The sequence below is a fragment of the Acanthopagrus latus genome, chromosome 7 (assembly GCF_904848185.1).
Source record: "Acanthopagrus latus isolate v.2019 chromosome 7, fAcaLat1.1, whole genome shotgun sequence".
Lineage (NCBI taxonomy): Eukaryota > Metazoa > Chordata > Actinopteri > Spariformes > Sparidae > Acanthopagrus > Acanthopagrus latus.
The window spans coordinates 22138610-22157473 of NC_051045.1; the positions used below are offsets into that span (position 1 = coordinate 22138610).

At 44.0% G+C, this 18864-nt stretch overlaps 1 protein-coding gene across 1 annotated transcript in view; it reads right to left on the bottom strand.

Annotated features, from left to right (window-relative positions):
• Positions 1-730: 730 nt before the first annotated feature.
• ajap1 (adherens junctions associated protein 1) overlaps positions 731-18864 on the bottom strand; it is a 57194-nt gene continuing 39060 nt past the window's right edge. Inside the window, exons 3-6 of the mRNA XM_037105710.1 lie at positions 10654-10741; positions 10262-10504; positions 7957-8089; positions 731-7020 (exon numbers count right to left, since the gene is read on the bottom strand). Coding sequence (XP_036961605.1) covers positions 8017-8089; positions 10262-10504; positions 10654-10741 — 404 coding nt within the window. The 3' untranslated portion in view covers positions 731-7020; positions 7957-8016. The remainder of the gene's footprint in view (positions 7021-7956; positions 8090-10261; positions 10505-10653; positions 10742-18864) is intronic.

An 18864-nucleotide genomic window follows, 5' to 3' on the forward strand; every position in this document is an offset into this window, starting at 1 on the left:
TGCATGTGCGTAACGTGACTGAGGTGTATAACAGAATAGTGTCTGTTGTTGTCATTCATCTGAAGATCGCACATTAAGACAGTGTTTTCTCATGAACACAACTTACTGTAATTAGCAAAGTATTCATTCAGATGATACGATTTTTAGTGGCATGTTTATGTTTAGACTGTTTTATCTGGACAGTTTAGTTCTCTTGTGGTGCCAATTCTGATCTGAAAACTGTCTGCAATATTACGTCTGTCTCTCTCTTCCATGCTGAGAAACATGAGAGCGCAACTGTTTTTTTTTTTTTTATATTGTTAACAACATTGGATACAGCCTAATTTATTTTGCCCGTGGTGTCTTGCTTAAATTAAAAAACAATTAACTTTCCACTCTCACGGTGTCGCAGGAACAGGTCCCTGATCCAGTGTCACGCGGTGTAAATGCCAGCGCACGATGACACTCCTCCGGGCGCTGGTCTCATTTGTTGGCAGTGATAATACTAATGTATTAAATTTGGCGAGATAATTATTTATTGATTAAAGGGCTAACTAAGCATAGCAACTTTCAAACGAGCATGTCATCCGATCTGACAAACGCAGAGCAGAACCCAGCTAGAATTCATATTCAAAACTTTTATTTTTTTCTGTGCCGTTTGCCCTGATCGACACCCCCCCCACCACCACCACCACCACCACCACCCAGGACTCACTCCAGTCCAAGAAACTCCCTGTAGCACAAGCCCATGTATTGTTTTACATTTTATTAATAGCAACATCAGAGTACTAAATGTACAGAGGACGAATCCAATGAGAATCGCATTTACAGTGCTTGCAAATACAGAGCTTAGTAGTACAAGAGTAACCAAATCAAAGTCACCTGGAAATCGAAACGTTTACCAATAACTACAAAAGGAAGAGAGGTGGTTCATAAGACACAAAATAAAAGTTATACAACATTTAGCCGTCACAGAGACAGACTGGAGTCCCTTTTGTGGAGGTGTGTTGTGTGTGTATGTGTGTTCGTATATACTATAGTCTTATACAAAAGTTAACAGAGGTACTCATTGATATATTAAACACAAATATAAAAATTTTTAAGAGTCACAAAGTACAAACTCTTCATTTTTATGGCGACAACACAACTTCGAGTCAGGTTCCTTCACGGTAGGTATGGAATCGTGATTGTAAGTCAGCTTCTATGAACAAACCGCTGTGTGCCCACGTGTGAAAAGCCCTTCCCTCCCCCTGAAAAAAAACAAACAAAAAAACACACACACACATGTTCCTCATCCCCAGAATTCCAGAATGTACGTATGAGTTTTATGTTTTTCTTGTTGTTTTTTTTTTTAATTTTTTTTGTTAACACTTCAATCCACAGCTCCCAGGGAAATAGCAACAACTGATCTTTATTTCCCCCCCGTTATCCCTAGTTGCCGCGCCAGTCATTCCAGACCCACACTTCATCCTGATGGAAACTGTACGGTGCCCGACGCTGTCTATGCAAATCAAAAACGCAGCAGCGGCAGATTTGGGTCACGCAGATAGTCTCTATCTAGCAGAGGGATTATGAGAGAATTGAGATGCTGCAAACCAAGAGTTGCTTTTCTTTTTTCAAGTCTTCGATTGTATTGATAAGCACCGACAGTGACAGTGCGTTAGCTCTTTTTACATAGAAAAGTAAAAACATGACCCGAGAGGAGGGTCGGAGCCCTCCCCTTAAGAAGTAAGCGCACAGTACGTGATTTTTGTGGAGCGATGGGGAGAAGCGGAGTGAGGAGCTACAGTTTTCTGACAGCTAAACAATGGATTCAGTAAGATACATTATCAGTCTATAAACCTTCACTCTGAGTTGAACCTTTCATTGTCCGATAAATACCCTCCTCTTTCGACTCTCTCAAAAAAAAATTCAAATCACTAATCCTCTCTTCTGGAAAAAAAAAAACAAAACAAAAAGAACTTGGCTTTGGGGGATGTTCAGCCAACATCTAATTCAAACAACAGATATGTCAATAGGGTCCACTCTGTATGTCTCGCATGCAAACACGAATCACTGTCCCTGCAAATGAGTGTGCGGGACATCCTTCATCCTGACAGGAGCAGCCTTGCTGATTGATAGCTTGTTTGTGCTGACGGGGAGCGCGGGGGCTTTGCGTGAGTTGCCGAGGAGACACTGGAGCCGGAAAATATTCATCCGTCGTGAAAAAGGCATGTCAAGTCTTTGGTGTCTGCTCAAGACTTTCCTGCAAGATTCCCCCCCACCCCTTTGCCTCGGCTGCTCTCAGATAATGTTTCCTGAATCAAATCTGACCAGCGGAGTGGAATCATTTTCCTCCCTCTTAGCCATAATACAGCGCACTCATCAGCTGTCTTGAAATATAAACTGAAAAGGCAAGAAAGCAGTAAGGCATTTCCTTACATATCAGTTTGATTTCAGACGGAGCTAAGGGGACCGAGGCTGATGTATGCCCATGTCTCCAGACATCTGTGCATGTTTAAAGAATATATGCCACACAGTTCCATATTTCTTTGTCTAGATGTCCTTCAGGAATGCAAAGCAAATTGCTTCTAGCTTGCAGCCTGGTTTTAATGAGGGATGCTAACAATGCAAAAAAGCTTTTCGATGCAAAAAAAAAAGAAACCCTTTTAACCCTTGAAATGGGCTTTTATGAAATGATAAAAAGCCCAAAGTTTGGCTTAGTACAATAATCTGATTTTGAAGGTTTTCAAAGAATGAGGGATTAGTCCGTCACAGTCATTACTCAGCTTGGTATTGAATTTTCAGCAGGGTTAAGGTCACATTTCATAATTGTCAGGGACAGTGTTAGTAGGACAGAGGCAACCACCATAACCATCTTTTGATGCAACAATACAAACAACTAGCATGGTCACAAATGGTTAACAGATTTTTAAATGTTACTGGTGTAATTTGGAATCAGTTAATTATCATTCATCAAAAACCTCTAACAACCTCCAATATGTGCATTTTAAAGGATAATTCGGGTTTAGTAGAACTTATTTCCATACTTTTGGCCATCATTGCTGTAAGTGATAATAAAATTGCACTCAGCCACGTTCAATGTTAAGATCTGGAAATGCAACAACATTGCTAGGAAACAAGACGTCAAGGATCATCATTGGCCTGCCATCGCAAACAATTTACATTTGTTGTTTTTACGCTCTTAGACCTCTGCAATTCATTTGGTGAGTACAATGTCATCATAATGTGTAAGAATGTTGACCAAAGCAACAAGACAACAGCTATGATAATGTATTGATAATGTAAAGACGGGGATGTCTAGCACTAATGTTTTTCATGTTTTAGCATACAGTCAAGGGATCACAAGAATGATTGGGATTCAAAAATGTAGTCGATTCCAGTCAAGCGGTGGATTGACTGATCAACAGCTAGCACGGCTAAAAATACACCCCAAAGATGAAATAAGCCAGAGTTATCCTTTAAAAAACAGGAATAAATGTAAAAAAATAAAAATAAAAAATGACATTCCCTTAAACACGTCTTTGTGTGTCAGTCTGGGTCAGTTTAGCAGTTGCATCAAAAGAGCAGCTAACACAACACCTTCTTCTCATAAATCTTCATTCCCTGATTATTTTATAGCTCATAAATGCTAATATTAGATCATTGTGGCAGTCGTTGAGGTATACAACCCAATCTCCAGAAAGAATGTTTTGCAATGTACATTTCTGCAAGCCACCGATATGTCGCAACTTAAGGTTTTTTTCATTTTATTTAATGTTACAATGACACTGTGTTTATGATCTGGTCAGGTTTAGGCACAAAAAAAAATCATGGTTAAGGTTCGGAAAAGATCATGTTTTGGCTTTGCAGTCTGGAACTGTGGTCACTGGCTTGTTGCCTAGCTACGCCTCCTGATAAGAAAGCCCTGTCACACACATGTGGACATTAGATGACACATATTGTATTAATGTCAATAGGGTACGTATGAAACAATGGACCAGTGGTTTGCAGAAACATTAACAGCCAACATTTTATTCTGGCGACTGGGCTGCAGTTTGTGGCAAACACTTTCCGGGGCGGTTTTAGCAATACGGTTACACAAAAACAAGTGATAAATTATGAAACATGAACGCAAACCAGTCTTGATCAAGTTTAGTTGGTTTCTTGGCATCTACTGTTGGACTTACACTGTTAATTCTCCATTCATGTGATGAAACACTATTAGAATTCATGAAGAAATGATGTCGAAGAAACAGAGAGTTACCGGTTTGCCCAGCCAACCTTGAATACAGCAGAACCAGAGACATGATCGCAACACTTGTTCAAAACCGCCCGGTCACTTTCGGACATTCCTCCTGGTAATAACTCTCCAGTCTCTGAACTTTTGCAGCGTCTACTGAAGTATTATACTGGTTAGCTAAAGATATAATACAAGTACTGCTTGAAAGTGCAGGTAGGAAGCTTGGCACAAGGTTAGTTTGTGTGTTTTAAAAGAAATACCGTAGTTACACATGTAAACAAAGACACTATCCCCGACCTAGCTGAAACCTTCCCAAAAACTGGAGAGGCCTTGAAAAATAGAACACACCTGTACACAAATAGAAGCAAATATATAGAAAATACATTTACACGTGTATAATATACAGTAAGTTTCATAACCCTCTGACTATTAAGATAACACTCTTCATTCAAAAAAATATATGTTATGTCAAAGAAGCAACTCCGCAGCCTGACACACACACGTGAGGCTGAATTGGTATGGGTCATTCATGAGAGTGGTTTTTCATGTTGTGAATGCAGGAGTTTTGCACCACAGTGTTTATCCCAGGCCAGTCCTGAATGGCTCGCATTTTACAGATTCCGATCTCACCGGGACAACCTGTTTTCCTCGAATCCTTTAAGGAAGTGAGCGCGAGCGTAAAACCCACCTGCCGTAATCCAATTGCTGGAGATCACACGCTTTAACCCACCTTTTTTTCTTTTTTCTTTTTTTTAAATCAGTACATATTGCTGTCTGCAGCCCCCCCCCAAAAAAACGTTTTACAATTACAGAATTGTATTTGTGCTTTGTACAAACCCACAGCACAACGAAAAGGTAGATCCATAGGCGGCTTCCCTCAAAAGCTTTGTAGCACAAAGGTAACCCGTCCGTCCGTCTGTCGGAGCTTAAGGTTGATAATAAAACTACTGGTGCTAGAAAGCTCTCGGGAGAGCTTTACCGCCCTTCCTGACCATGGAGTTCCCTCGCCTCGACTTAACAGATAGTTTTAAACCAATTTGGCAGCGGCTGATTGGCTCGTCGTAATCCCCTCACTTCAACAATACACTGGCGGAGTGATTTAGGTTTTCGAAAGAATAAAAATTCAACTCATTTCTCAGTCCGTGTCGTATTTCTTTTTTTTTTTCCTTTTTTTTTTCGCTCCGCTTCCTTCGGCACAAATTGAAAACAATTATTTGTGCACAACGTCCTGGCTGTGATAGCTGAAATTGTGATATGCTCAAAATAGTGTCCTCGAGTTTTCAGCGGGGTCTGGCTCTGTGGAGAGCTCATTAACCCCTTAGCACGCACCCGGTGACGGGATTCCATTTAAAACACATGATGCGGATCAGTTTGATCCTGAGGGACACCAATTTGCAGCTACTCCTTCACAGCTTCGTCTTTGTTCGCCGTTGAAAATCTGATGATCATTTTCTTTTTTTTCTTCTTTTTTTCATCTTGAATAAATTGGTTCATGTTCTTCTTCATTTTGTTTCAAAAATTATTTATCCACACTAACCTATCTGGGAGTTGGACGGAGATATTCACTGACTTCCTGCGGACGGATTGATTTTTCAATCTCTTTCCCATTTAATGCAAAGTGATCGCATGAATTATTTGAACTCGGGGCTCAAACTGAATCTGAGTCCGCCCTTTGCGCGCTGCAGCTCCGATTCTAAATCATAACCGATCGTCAGAATGCATCCCCAACACAGCTGCTGAAACCGAGACCAACATAATGTGTGCAAGAGAGCTCGACAGACCTGAGGCAGTATGGATGTCCTGTCCAGCTCCATGCAGTCTGTTGTGGCTGTCATTACTTATACTCAAAAATCTATACATGGGATTTGGTTGCAGCAGTGATCCTGCACCTTTTAGTTTAGTTTTTTTTTTTTTTCCCCGTCCAGTTATATCAGGTACAAATCTTGCATGAGATTGGAGCGAGCGATGGATTGGCATGCACCAGGTGTATTCAGATTAGTTTTGTAATCTCAGCTCGGATGGGAGTATTTAATTAACAGCGCTGAACCCCAGCGGCGTTGGAACCTCCACTGTCAGGGCTGTGGCGACTCTTCAGCGTGTAAAAAAATAGACACGACTAATCTGTTTTCTTTTTTATATCGGGACCTATAGAAACAATGTTTTTAAAATCAAACTGTTCACTAAAGCATATACCGTTTTCAGTTCCTCTCCATCCTCTCTCTTCCCCCCCTCCCCCGACTAATAGAATAGTGCTTCATATTAAATATCTTTTAAGACTCTTTTGCGACACATTTCTTAAAACTATTTTCAAAACATATTCAAATACATTTGTAGCATTTTTTTATCTTTCACATTTCTTTAAAAAACAAAAAAAGAAGAAAAAACAATGTAGTTGGAGTCGATACAGGGTTAATATAGCGCTCTTTGTGTAGTCCATCAGTTGTTGTTGAATCTTCCGTCTATCCAGGTTGTGGCACATAGTGGCATTATTGGCACATTGTTCAGAAATACAGTTCATCTTCCACCCATGGCAGCTCCGTGGGTTTCCTTTTTTTTAATTTTGTCAAATGTCAAGTGTTTCTTTTGTATCTCGAGACATCCTTGACGTCCACAGTCTCGTCCCACACGTCCTGTAAATATACCTATATATTAATCTATATCTAAATGACTGGACGTTCCTGGAAATATGGAGTGGCAGCGTCGAGGCCGCTCTGCTTGTCATCTCTAGAAAAATAAATATCTTCACCAGTGTCCAAAGAGTGATCACACTATTTTACAAAAGAAGCTGTTTTTTTGTGTTTCTTGTTTCCAACTGGATCCTGCGGAGATGCGGGAGAACAACAAAAACCACAGTTACCCCCTCATTATGAGCCGAGTGCAGAATAAAACATTCCTACACAGATCTGAGTCTCGGAAACTAGCTTTTGTTCTCGTTCAGCCCCGACCCAGTGGCTCTTTTTTTTTCCAAACGAGATGAAAGATGAATAAAAAATGCACTGTTGAGGCCTGATGTAACATACGCTTAAGCCCAGGAAAAACATTAAATTTGCAGTACCATAATAAGGGATCTTATGTCTTTTCAAGACAGCAGAGACAGGAGCAGGCTGCGTGGGGCCGGGCTGACTGAGACTAATGTGTGTCCAGACAACGGCGAGGCGCTGTCCTCTCACTACGCTACCTGCAGGCGATCTATTCCTTTTAAAAATCTGGGTCAATAGCAGACGTTACACCTCCCCCCCCCCGCGGGCTTCCTGCAACACTGTGGGGCCGGAGCATGTGTTTAACTTTCACGCTTTGAATTTCAAATGCGGCCCATTCTGGCATATATTAGCCATGCATAAAGATATGTCACAAGTCAAGTGAAAGTGCCTCTCCACTCCTGGAGATGTTAAAAACAATATGCTATGGGTGTAAGAATGAGAGTGTTGACATAAATATTAATGAAAGTGTTTCAGATATGGAAAGTGCAAATCGTTAACTGAGAGCATATAGCTTATTCATACTAATATATACGCGATTAGTCTCTCATCTCAGCTACTCAGACCTGTGATGCTGCAGTGAACTGGATTTTACACATCCCCCCTTTTTTTCATCACTGTGCACAAAAAACTGAAAGGCAGCAGAATCATGTCACAAATAACAAACATATGCCAAGTTCCCCTCTATTCCCAAATTGGGGCAGCGTCACCACGGGGATCGAGGTGGCTGCGGCTCAGACGATGATTTGCGAGGGGACAAAGTGGCACAGTACCCACCAGAGCGTGAATTCAGGAAGTCTCTTCCACCCACAGGAAGTGAACAAGGCCTTCAGCTCGTCAACACGAGATCTCGAACCATTTCTCTGACACGAAGGCCACAGGAATCAGCTGTCTTTCGGTGGGGGAGGGCCTGCAGGAGAAAGAGGCGAGAGCATTAGGTGGACTCATACTGGAGACTACAGGTATACAGGTATCACACACTTAAAGGGGCTCGGTGGACGAAGGGGTCAGAGTCAGAGCACTTGAGAACGTATATAGAGTCACATCAAAATAATAATAAAAAAAAAAAAAAAAACACTTAAATTTAAAGGTGCAATATTCAAGAAGTGGCCACCTGTCAAAATCACCCTCAAAACAAACAGGAGGAAGCATATCAAAGAGTAGCCCCTAACTCCGGCTAACTGCAGCTGCCCTTTGCAAGTTAGCTCAGTTAGCCGTGCAGCTAGTGGCTCTGACGAGGAGGTCAGGGACCAGGGGAGTGTTAGTGTTTAAGGCACTAGCAAGGGACCTGCCCAGGGCTAGCCAGTTAGCATGCTAACTTCAGTCGATAGCTTGACAACACAATACAAAGACACCATAATGAATACGCCGACACTGATTCACATTCTCGTGATCATTTTTGTTAAATTTTGAATAATTTCGACTGGAACACTCAAATATTGCCCTTTTAAACGACCCAAACAAACTGGCCACAACCTTGTAGAGGCAACCGAGAGACATGGGGACGCTGTTACAATCTGCTCATATATGGCCAATTATGAAGTGATTAGTAAAAAACAACTTCTAGAATTTGTGACATGGGGCCTGTTTCGCCTTTGAAGACCTTTGCAAGATTTTCTTTTTTTTTTCCCGACACATGTTTTCCTTATTCAAGCACTGCAGGGAAATATAAAGCTAAGTACCTAGAATATTTATGGTCTCGTACAGATGAAAGTTTTATGTAGGAGTATTTCCGAGCAGGTGCTTTGACGGGTTTCTTACTTTGTACATCTTCCAAGGCTTACTGTAATGATCCCTCTAGTTAGCCTTCAGTGCCACTGTTTGCACTGTGCCACTGATCAGAGACGAACATCAACAGTGATAATCACATACTGACCAGAGATTTATCAGCGACGTTCCTGTTAAGCATGAGCGATTGCTTCTATCCTCTATCCATCTATCGACTTCACATAAATAAACCTTTGGACTATTTACACCAGCTGAACGATCCTCCCCGCGGTGCCAGAATAATGAATCTGTTACTGGCCTCGGACACACAGAGTAAGTGTGACCATCTTTGCCGGCCCTGCAGCCCCAGTGACTGTAACTGTCACCCACTCAGACAGTAAACACTGTCGAAGCTCCACCGAGCTCCATCCTCACACTACATATGAATGATAGTTTGGAGTATAATACCACAGTAGGTCAGATTTCTGTGTCAAACACACCTGCCTTGTCAGATTACATCACAAAGAGAGAAGCATCTTCACCCGCCGAGAGGAAAGAGTTCAAACTCGGAGTGAGATGCGAACGCACCAGTGACTCACCAGTGTTACGTCTCTTGCTTCTTTTTTTCTTTTTTTTTGTTGGTATAATGCAACACAGATTAGCTGGGTCGGTAAACATGAATGTGTTATGTAAAGTGTAATGACATCACATTACATGACTTCTGGGTGTTGAGGTTCCGTTTTTTTTTCTTTTTTTTCTTTAAAGTGCACAGACAACTGTTGACAGACAGATCAGACAGAAAATGTCACTGCAGAGACTTCTCATTCCGGTCGCTCGCATCCATAAATTGACTCACTGCACAACAGGGAAAATCGGCGGTGGATTTAAGCTCTCGTGCGCGGCCTGAGCGCGCCGAGGCCTGGCCAGGTGTCCGGCAGATGGACGAGGAATGAGGCAACGGACGACGGCATTAAAGGCGAACAATGTATGCGTTGATTTGCTCCGACGGGAGCTGATTTCTGTTCAGGGGAACAGCAGAGCAGAGTGGGAGGACATCCAAGTGTTTCAGTGAAGAAACAATGCTCGACACGATTGTTGTTTCATGATGCTCCTGCTCATCTGTTTGTTACTCTGGTCTTTTTTTTTTTTCTTTTCTTAATGCTCGGGAGCTATTTGAACATTTATCCCCCCTCACAAGAAGAAACAGACTTTGATTTCTTAACCCAATTTAAAACGACCTAGCTCTGCCATTCAGCATGGGGCTTCATAATACTCAGGCTATTGGAGCACTGGTGATAATAACTGCAGTGGACACAGACAAGGCTTCAGGAAAAGCGTATAAACTCTGAAGAAATCCACTCCTGGGCCGGCTTACCTGTTTCCGTTGTAAGCAGTCTTGTAGACAGGCGTCTGCTGGATCATCTCATCGGTGTAGATGGGCACGGCAGTCCGAACGCACTCGTGTGAGCACTGCAGGCTGTCATTGTAGGCAGTGAATATGTCCACCTTGCTGGGCACCCGGGCCGGGGTGAAGTCTGTCAGATTCTGGCAGCTCTCCTCCTGCTGGTGGATCTTGCGCTGATGGCTATTGTGGCGGCCATTCCCCGACTGCGCACAGCTACAAAAACACGCACCAAAGACAAGAAACAAACATAAAATCATACCTTGTACCTTTGGTGGTCCACCAGCGCGAGCACGCGCCTCCGCGGTTGACATATTTGCAAAAAAAAAAAAAAAAGAGAAAGAAAGTAAAGGAATCTTTCCTACCAGTTTTTAAGGACGAGTGTTGTGATCAAGGCTGCGATAACCATAATGAGAGACACAGTGATTGTGATTATCTGGTGAACTGCCAAACCTGCGGGGGACAAAAAAAAAAGGACAGAAAACAAACAAAAGAGAAGAGATTACAATTGTTTGCGGAGGAAATGTTTGGTGTTTTTTTTTTTTTTTTTTTTTCTTTTCCAACCCCTGCGGTTCACAGCGGTTGTTTTTCCCGCACTGTGCAGACCCGCTGCACTCTGCTGAGAACAGCTCACTTCCAAAAGCAGAGGATGACAACCTGGAACAATTTTGCTCCTCGGTAACTACCGATGACACCTTCATCCGCCGCCATTCATAATTCAGGAGCAACATGAATTATTCCATTATGGCACGGTCGGCTGTAATGGATAACCGTGTCCGAGTCGTCTCTCAGTGCTTACACAACGTTATCATCTTCGTGTCATTAAAATACTAATAAATCCCAAATCATATATGTTCAGTTTCAGCGTTACTCCTGTCTGTGTTAAATCCTTCCTCCTGGAGCAAGACCGTCCCTGTTGGCTCGCCGGTTTTAAAAAAGTACCTCTGTAGATTTTGCCCTGAGGCTTTTTCTTATTCAAACATAAAGGCAGAGCAAATTACTGGATATGATACATCAAATGAAAGACGTGATCAAACAGTGATCCCGATACATAGTCTGAACGCTTTGAAAACGGGGAGGCGTGTTAATGCAAGTCAGAGGAACGGAGACACACACACACACACACACACACACACACACACACACACGCACACACACAAGCTCTGAGGCTGATCTGGTAGAGCAGTAAATGAGGTGTTGCTATTCTGAGCTTTGAAGAGACACATAGAGAAGACTGTTGGTGTTTATCTTATTAAAAACAAATTCAACACAAAACACAGAGTTGTTTTTTTTTTCCAAAGTGCCAAAATTAGACATGCTCGATGAGACAATAAGAGCAACGTCACATCGTTCTCAGTATGACCAACTCCAAGTTCATGCCTCAACCAAAACCGAACCGCTCAAAATATTTGCCTTTGGGTCAATGCGCTGTCAACTTTATCAACTTAGGTTAAATCAAACGTATGTTTTTACAGGCACACAATTCAGTGTTTTTGACAGTTCTGGAGTCACTGCAGGAAAGACGGCGTGCAGCAGAACAGGCTGAAAACACAACGTCTGACAAGTCTCATCCACTTAAAAATCAGAAATGTTTTTGTGAACACACTGGAATGAATTTAAGTCCAATATTGCTCTTTTATTCTCTTTTTGGCCTTGATTAGTTCACCACTTCACTCCCTGAGAGAAAATATCTCTCATTCTTTAGCTGTTGAATGCTCTGATACAGCTGCTGCAGTACGTCTGTCTGCTGTGTGGTGCTGAGGCTCCATTAAAGCTGTTTGGATAAAAAACAAAAATAAATCTGCCTCTGTGTCTGGAGTAGATCTTGATCTTGGCTGTTACGACTTTCTTTTTTCTCATTGACAGATGAAACAATACTAATTACAAAATCCAACATATACATCCTTATACATAAAAACACATTGTATTAAAACCTTTATCATCAGGCCCAATGGCCTAAATACATGACGAAACATTAAAGAAACATTTGAAATAGTCCATAAATAAATGATATGTGTGATCCTACTACTTCGTTAAATTGTGATTTCATTATCATGTGGAAAACATTTACTACCGCTCAGGATAAAAAAGAAGGAGAGGGGCAGAATTTAATGTCATTTACATGCTTTTGCTTCTATTTCTCTTTCTGGAGACGCATTCGTGTGTATTTGTGTTTTTGTATACAGTCCTAATGTTTATTCATTGATGATGAAGAATTCATTAGACTGGTTTTCGTTCAGTGGCCTTTCCAGGCTTCAACTTCAATAAAAATTGATTGCTATTTCTTCCCCCCATTTTTCATTTGTCATTCATTTCATTTCATTTCTTTGGGAACGGATGAAATTCGTCCTTCCAAAACAATGTGACGTAAAAAAAAACAAATTGAGGGTGGAGTTTGTGGACTGGAAAACCAGAACAATGAGTTAAGAGCCTCAATGGATGGATAGATGGATAGATAGATAGATAGATAGATAGATAGATAGATAGATAGATAGATAGATAGATAGATAGATAGATAGATAGATAGATAGATAGATAGATGGTGCATGGAAGATTCATCACTACAGACTTCAGTATTTTCTGTACCAAGTATCTGAACCACAGATGGAAACACTAACTCCAGCCAGGACTTCGCTGCGGAGCTTCTGTCTTGTTCAGACACATTCAAACCAACTGTTACTTTTCCATGATGAATTGGGCTGCTTCAGATCTACTTGCACTTGTCCGAACCCCCATTATAGAAAATCTTTATTGGACATAATTAAAACCCAACTCCAGTGTTATCAAACGGACAGCGGGCGACACCGGTTTGAGATAATCGTAACTGGCACGGATGGGATCGCTCTCTGGTTCACACAACAATGAACAGTCAACAGAGACTAAACTCTTTTCTTTCTGACTCAAGAAGGTTTATGAATCCAAAAACATCAGAATATTCACGAATCAGAGCGATGAAAACCAGGCATCATGTTTCCACCCACCTTTGTGACATCCTCCAGGTATCTGGTCTAAGCTGTCTGGACAGTGCAGAGCCATGAAACGACTCTTTAAATGAATGTCTTTTGCAGATGTGAATGTGTACCGACGGCTCTCTGTTCGCTCCCTTTTGTTCCGTGCGACTAAAGTACAAAAGCATTGTTCTTCTTTAAACTCCTAAGACTCCTGTGTGTGCTGATCTCTCACTTTAGCCAGAGGACAGTAATCCACAAACAAAATACATGTCTAAAGTGAGGATTAGTGTGAGCCTATTCAACTGCACTGTACGCCTGATGTTGAGTGTGTGTGTGTGTGTGTGTGTGTGTGTGTGTGTGTGTGTAGGTGAGTGATAGAGCATGAGAGCGACGAGGACACAATGACACACTGCAGCAGGTGACATGCTGCGGGAGGGGGTGGTGAGGGGGGGACTAGAAAAGAAAAGCCGTCATGATGAAAATGCCCACGTGGGCCTTACGCATCTCACCTCTCCATCAGCCAGCTGCCTGGCTGCTGATCCGAGCCAATTTGTCTTCGGGAAGGCTCGAAAGGAAGTGCTGCTCGGTCATTTTGGTTGGCAAAAAAAAAAAAAAAAAAAAAAAAAAAAAAGAGCACACGGCCTCTCCTCTGACTGCCAGGACAGCCTCCTCTTGGATAATAAACTTCTGTGGGCAGGGCCGTGCGAAAGCCAGGCCAGGTCAACCTTGGATTAATGATATCTCAGGCTGGCTCAGAGAAGCCTTACCTTCCCCGCGCAATCAGAGTCCCTCGCCCCGGCAAAGGCACATTAACTTATCTGGCGAGTCATTTGCATTTCCCTCATATCCCGTCTTTGTCCTCCCTCCTCCGCCTCCTCGCTCTGCCCGTCTCCCCGGCTGCATCGAGGCTGTTAGGTTGAAAGCGCTCTGTTATAAATTAACATCTGTCCGAGGGTTCAGGCATAATAGAGCTCGCCCCTGACCTTGATCAATAACTGAGATCTCCCCTCAGAATGGTTTCATACTATATTCATGTAAGAGCGAAAGGGGACACTTTCAACTCGGGGGGGGGGGGGTTCGAATTGAAAGCTGCACTTTGTCACATAAAACGGCAAACTGATTAAATCACATCACTGCGCTCAAAATGACAAGTTAAAACAGAGCTGTCGTAAAGCGCACGCAGGCATCGATCGGAGAACGTCTAGCAGCTCCGCCAGTCTGTGACTTTGTGCCGGAGGAATCCGTTATCGGCTCGGTCTGTAAACACGAGCACGCTGTGTGTAGCCTACTGGCGGCATGCGACATGTTTCAGGGTATTTAAGTCCAAGCGGCTCGCTGAGAGTTACTCCGGGCTGCTTCGTGGAGCCAAAAATATGCATACTGCCACAGCGCTGCTCTCCAGTGAAAACAAATGAACCCAAGAACCCGAGGTCCAGCGACACAAACACCAACATTTAAGTCCATTATAACCTCATTTTCAGGGTAGTACGTTCAAGGGGAGGGGCGCACGGATAAAAGAGCAGATGATGACACGGGTGACAAATGTGGGTGCAGGGGCCAGTTCTATTTCGGTCCACAACCACCAGTCAGAGGGAGGGGGAAAATTTGGCCCTGCGATCCAACGCTCATTGTGTCCTGGCAGTCAGGAGGAGAAATCACCTTTGGCAGTCACCTTGCTTTGGAGATACCTAGTTAGGTTTTGTTTGGTCAAATCACTGCCAAACAAAGCAAGGCTGAGCAGGAGATTGATAGACAGAGAGAGAGAAAGACGGGAGAAATAAAGGAAGCAACGGACACGATGGAGGGAGGAAGGGGACGGCGAGCTGGTGACCTCTGCAGCAGCAGGATCTGAGCCTCCGTCAGCGCTCCCAGGAGAAAATAAATGAGATTTTTAGGCCTCCTTGTTCATGACAGTTTGATGAAGATGTCAAAGACAATCTCGGTCGTTAAACGAAACCTCTCCACACCTCCTGTTTTTAATAAAAGGTGCCCAGCTTAGAAGCAAAAACACAGCGTGCAGACGATAAATCTAAAAAAGAAAACAACTCCTCAGTACGGTTCCTACCATTGTCACGTCATATTGTCTTGGCGTACTAAAAGTGATAACAATCTAGTGGTGTGTTTCAGCAGCTCTGCTAGCTCTCGTCACATAGATGTGGATTGTATTTACACCTCGACACTTCTTGTCGGTTGTGTAATTTGTATTCATCTCTAAACCTGTTCCTTCCGTTTTGCTCTTCGCTGGATGAAACACAGAAACCAGCCATCGTTCAGTCGGGTACGTGTTGGTGCATGGCTATTCGTTAATGCTTATCATAGGGAAGCATCAAAATTGAGCTCTTGCTAGTCGCGGTTATTAACCCTAAAGGTCGGCAGTAATTTGAGCTCGTCTTTTCACACACTTCACCTGCTCAACGGACAAACCGTGAGATTTTTCGCGTTTAAAAAACGAGCAAGTGACGAGGAACCTTTTTATCGCTTTGAGTTAGACACAATAAACCTGTTTAATAAACAAACCCTGTCGAACGGCGATGGTGGGGGGAAAAAAAAGCACACGTGTGATGAGATTAAAGGATGGCTCTGGTCTATTCGAGCGTCCAAGTAAACCATGTCAGTGTGGAAGTGAGCCAGCATGCACAGAGCCAGGACCCTGGAACACAGGCAGCTGAGCGGATCCACTGGAACGGTCATTCATCTTATCAGTAACACTCCGTCTGCGTGATATGGATTTTTATTTTTTTCTTCTTCTTCTTCGCTGAGTTTGTTGGTGGATCGCAAATCAACTTTCAAGGTGCAAACACCCACCTCCTCTGTTGGAGTGTCAAGACGCTGCGCTCGTTAACTCATTTGAAGCAATTTGCCTTCACATTGTCAGCTCTACTTATCAGCCACAACTTCACTTATACCAGTGAACGGCCTAAATTATACATTTCCCAACATTGTGGGGGAAAAAAAAAAAAAAAAAAAATCCCATTGCTCGAGGGGAAAGGATTCCGTGAGCGTGTGCTTTCTCACACTGTCTGAACACACGCAGCCTCGATGAATTACCATTGCTCGACGATCGGGCATTCCTCAAGCCGCCGTGACAGACAGCCCCCTGCAATATCACAAACATATTGACAATCAAAGCGCCGCACTTGTGGACGTGTGGCTGACAAACGAGCGCAAAGCGTACCGCTGAAGTGCTCAAAGACAATTCAGCCTTGGCATGCGACCGATTATGTGGCGGTTTTTCACCTTAATGAATTCATTATTGTCAATCTGCAATTTACATGGCGAGCTGTGTGAGAAGGGCTGGAACAGCGGGCAGTTTGTCCTCTGCGTAACAATGCTGTAACGAGGCGACGCTGGACAAATGATGAGGAAAATGACTATTTAATTACTATGCATGTATGTATGAGTTATCGCCGGGCTTTAATTGTGTGTACGCGCGTGTGCGTGTTTAATGGACTGCCCGTATGTAAGCCCTATCATAGCAAAGAGCCATTTAAGGCTAATGGTGCCTACACCCACACAGTGCTGGCTTAAAAGCGCCTGCAAAATGTGGGGAAAGGCCCCCTCATCTGTAAAATGGAGCTGCCGCTTACAGAGGCTGAGCCACCTCACGCCCACGAGGCACAAAGCCCATTTGTTCTGGCGTATTCAATACGTGCTAAATATGCCACGTGACCCCCCCAACCGCCAGTGCACCCTGACCAGGACTGGTCGGCGGGGGGCCTTCCGTCAGAAAGACGGTCTGCTGATGGTGAGGAATTGCCAATTAACGTTGGTGTCAAAGTGTCAATCTGGGTTGATTTCCACCGAGTCACCGAGCAATCTGAAACACTTACTGAAGAGGAGGGTGCAGAGAGAGAGGGAGAGAGAGAGAGGGAGAGAGAGAGAGGGAGAGAAAGAGAGGGAGAGAAAGAGGGAGAGGGAGAGTTGAAGAGGGAAGGATCAGAGACAATTACTCTACATGCCTTTCTCTCAATGTCAAAGGCATCGCTGCATAATTCAGTCAGGCTGGGTGGCAAACGCTGGAACCCCCCCCCCCACCCACCCACCGACGAAAAGGGGGGTCATCGAAGTATACCGCTCCGATGATGACACCCCTTACCCGTCTTGTGTGCCGGCCTGTCGTGGGAACAGTGAGCAACACGCGGCTCATCCTGTTAACAACAGACAAATGGAGATGACTCCAATTTTCAGGTGGGTGTAAAATGGCACCGCTGCTGAGCCCGCTTCAATCAACCGTCCTGAAATCCGTGGACTGTCACGTCGGTGACAGGATGTATTTTTTTTTTCTATTTTTTTTTTTTCACCAAACAAAGCTCGGCTGAATCGCTCAGTGGGCCGGTGGGCTGCGAGAACGCGTCACGCACCTGCGATGTTTTTTTTGTTTTTTTTTTGTGAGTCCCGATTCTTCCGCCTCCTCCGTCATCCTCTCTCTGTCTTTACTGTCATCTCGCTACAAAAACGCAAGTCGCTTGAAAGCCCGAGTGAATAATCTCAAATGAGTTTGAAGACGTGGGAGGGGGGTCATAATAAAACCCTGCCCTAATCCTTCTGATTGACAGAAACAATCTCGTCTGCCCAAAACAGTGTCTCAGTCAACATCTGCACTCCTCTTCGCTTCGGGCTGATGTGTCAGGCCGCGAAGAAAAGAGCTGAGCAGCGGAGGAGCAGAGAGTGAGGCAGCATCTGCTCGGTCTGGCCCCGTCATCTCCTCTTGGCTGAGTTTTCTGTAAATCGGGGGGAAAAAGGGGGTTTGACTCTGCACGCCTGTCACCAGGCATCAGCGTTTAAGTCCAGAATTTAACGCTCGAGAAAAGGAGATTCATTTTTACCCACTGTATTGAGAGTCAATACGGAAGAATAATGGCAAATTTATTGGATTGCCATGGTAACCGGTGGGAGAAGTGGTTTCTCTCTGTCTCTGCGTGCGTCTCTCTGTTGAGGAGGCTGTGTTGCACGCCTCTACAGGTCCAGCACGGGTCAGAACGCCGCATTACAATGTGCACCGAGCTCGCTCCTTTAAAAATAGATTCCTGAGACACTTAACATACATTTTACATGGGCTCGCTTTGCTCTGCAGACTTACTTATTTACACCGTTCATTTAACCCTCCCTCTCCCCTCACCAACTTCGACGACGTGATGTGAATCGTTGCCAGACGGATGTGTTTGTTTTGAATAGCCTCCGGCTCCTACACTGGATGCCGTCTTTCGCTTCAAACGGCCAGCGAACGCGTCGGTCTGAGGAAGCCGCGGCTCCCCGAGGCTCTGCCGCGTCCGTCAGGAACACACGGTAGCTTTCGCTCGGTCCACGCCAACCTGAAACATTTAACCCCGCGACTCTCAGACCGTCTAACAAGACCCGAGTTATCAGGAGTGGCTTCACCAACTGCGCTTTTAATCATCTCATACCCATAAAGGAGCTGACAGCTCCATCTGCGTGGAGTGGAGGGGGGTCGCCGGTACTAGCAGCACAATCACTGGGAACAATCAGCGAGCATCTGGAGGCACCACAGCTATAACCCCCCCCACCACCACCATCGCTCCTCACCTCCTCCCTCTCCTCCCACCTCCTGTATAACGGCCAGAGGACTGAGAACAGAATCAACAAGAGGCGACCAGCGAGAGCTGC